At 45.9% G+C, this 1,675-nt stretch overlaps 1 protein-coding gene across 1 annotated transcript; it reads left to right on the top strand.

Moving 5' to 3' along the window:
* Positions 879–1,208, top strand: LOC109826747 (putative lipid-transfer protein DIR1). Its single transcript, XM_020393764.1, has one exon. It carries the CDS (start codon positions 879–881, stop codon positions 1,206–1,208), a length of 330 nt encoding a protein of 109 aa, XP_020249353.1.

The raw sequence follows: 1,675 nt of genomic DNA on the forward strand, positions 1-1,675 counted from the left end.
CGCTTGCCGCAGGGGGGCGGGGGGGCGGCGAGGTCGGGGCCGCGACGAGCGAGAGGGCGCCCGCGGGCGAGGGGCCCGGCAGGAGCAGTCAAGAGGGAATGAGATAATGGCGGGGGGCTGACAGATTCTAAAGCTATTAAGCCCCTAGACACTAGCCACCGGAAATTCCGTCTAGATTGCTCAACCTAGACGCGAATTTCGTCTAGCGCTGACCACTGCAACCAGCTAGACGGAAATTCCGTCTAGGTTGCTTCAACCTAGACGGAAATTCCGTCTAGGTTGCATGGTCAACCTAGACGAAAATTCCGTCTAGGTTGTCCCCGCAACCTAGGTTGCCTGTCAACCTAGACGGAATTCCGTCTAGGTTGATCTTTCCGTCTCGTTTGGCAAACTAGACGGAATTTTCCGTTTAGTTTGATCCAAATTAGACGGAGCAACCTAGACGGAAATTTTCCGTCTAGTTTGATTCAACCTAGACGTAAATCTTTTCCGTCTAGATTGTTCCGTCTAGATTGATCATTTTTCTACTAGTGCTTATTAATCCAATTGAAAAATCTAAGCCCATCCTAATCCCAAGCCCTTATCCATACATGCTACCAAATATTCTCACTCACGGGTGTCGAAGAAAATAATAAATTACTGTTTTAAAATACAACCTTTATTGCATTCATCCTCAGCCGTACAAATTAAGAATCCATGAAGCATTCCATTGCATTCCCCAGTTGCATTACTTCCAAAACCTCCGCACCACGCCCAATCCGAACCCGTGATCCACCAAATACTGCCTGACTACTTCACGGGCCCCTAACTCTTCTATAAAAGCCCAATCCGATCTGAGCCGAAATCATGCCAGAGATCAACAACCAAAAAGAAAAACTATGGCCAACCTCTCTACCCTCTTCCTTGCTTTCTTTGCTTTAGCCATCGCCTTATCCACCGCCGCCCGTGAGCCTTTTCGGGCCTCGGCGGGCCAACAAGGGCTCTGCAACATGAACCAGACCGGTCTCGACGCTTGCAAGCCATGCATAACGGGCCCCAAGCCCACTGAAAAGCCCACGGATGTTTGTTGTGAGGCTCTGAGCCATGCTGACCTTAACTGTCTTTGCTCGTACAAGAACTCAGGGTGGCTAACGTTCCTGAGGATTGATCCTGAACGTGCTATGCAGCTGCCTGCTAAGTGTAATATGACGCCGCCGGCAAAGTGTTAGTGGGTCTCGTTAAAGCCCATTTGGCCTGCGTTTGTTTGTGTGTTTGTGTTAGCGTCGAAGTAATTGGTGTCAGTGTTGTCGCTAGGTTGTTGACAGTTTTACGTTCTGGGTTTTGTTATGTTTGATTTTTACTAGTGCTGGAAGTGTTTGTCTGATTCCTTTTTCTTAAAAGTGTTAATGAATTGAATTGTGTTGTGTTTGTGTTTTACGCCCCATGCGTATTTTCATGGGAGTATTGCAATTACTTCTAACTTACAGGCAATTTCCGAACATTTTTTTTTCTGCAAAAGCTTGACCAACGTGTCACTAGCCTTAACTAGAATTAAAGGTTGAGATTCTCCTGTAGGGGCTAGTTTGGTACAAGGTAAATAGGGTTAAACTTTCTCCTAGTAAATTTTCTCCTAATTTTAACCATGTAGGTTTGTTATCATCTTAAAATTTTATCAAGATTAAAAGTTTAACCATAT

The sequence above is a fragment of the Asparagus officinalis genome, chromosome 10, assembly GCF_001876935.1.
Source record: "Asparagus officinalis chromosome 10, Aspof.V1, whole genome shotgun sequence".
Classification (NCBI taxonomy): Eukaryota; Viridiplantae; Streptophyta; class Magnoliopsida; order Asparagales; family Asparagaceae; genus Asparagus; species Asparagus officinalis.

Excerpts from the sequence above, each read along its gene's own strand:
- LOC109826747 (XM_020393764.1), top strand. The coding sequence starts at position 879 with ATGGCCAACCTCTCTACCCTCTTCCTTGCTTTCTTTGCTTTAGCCATC.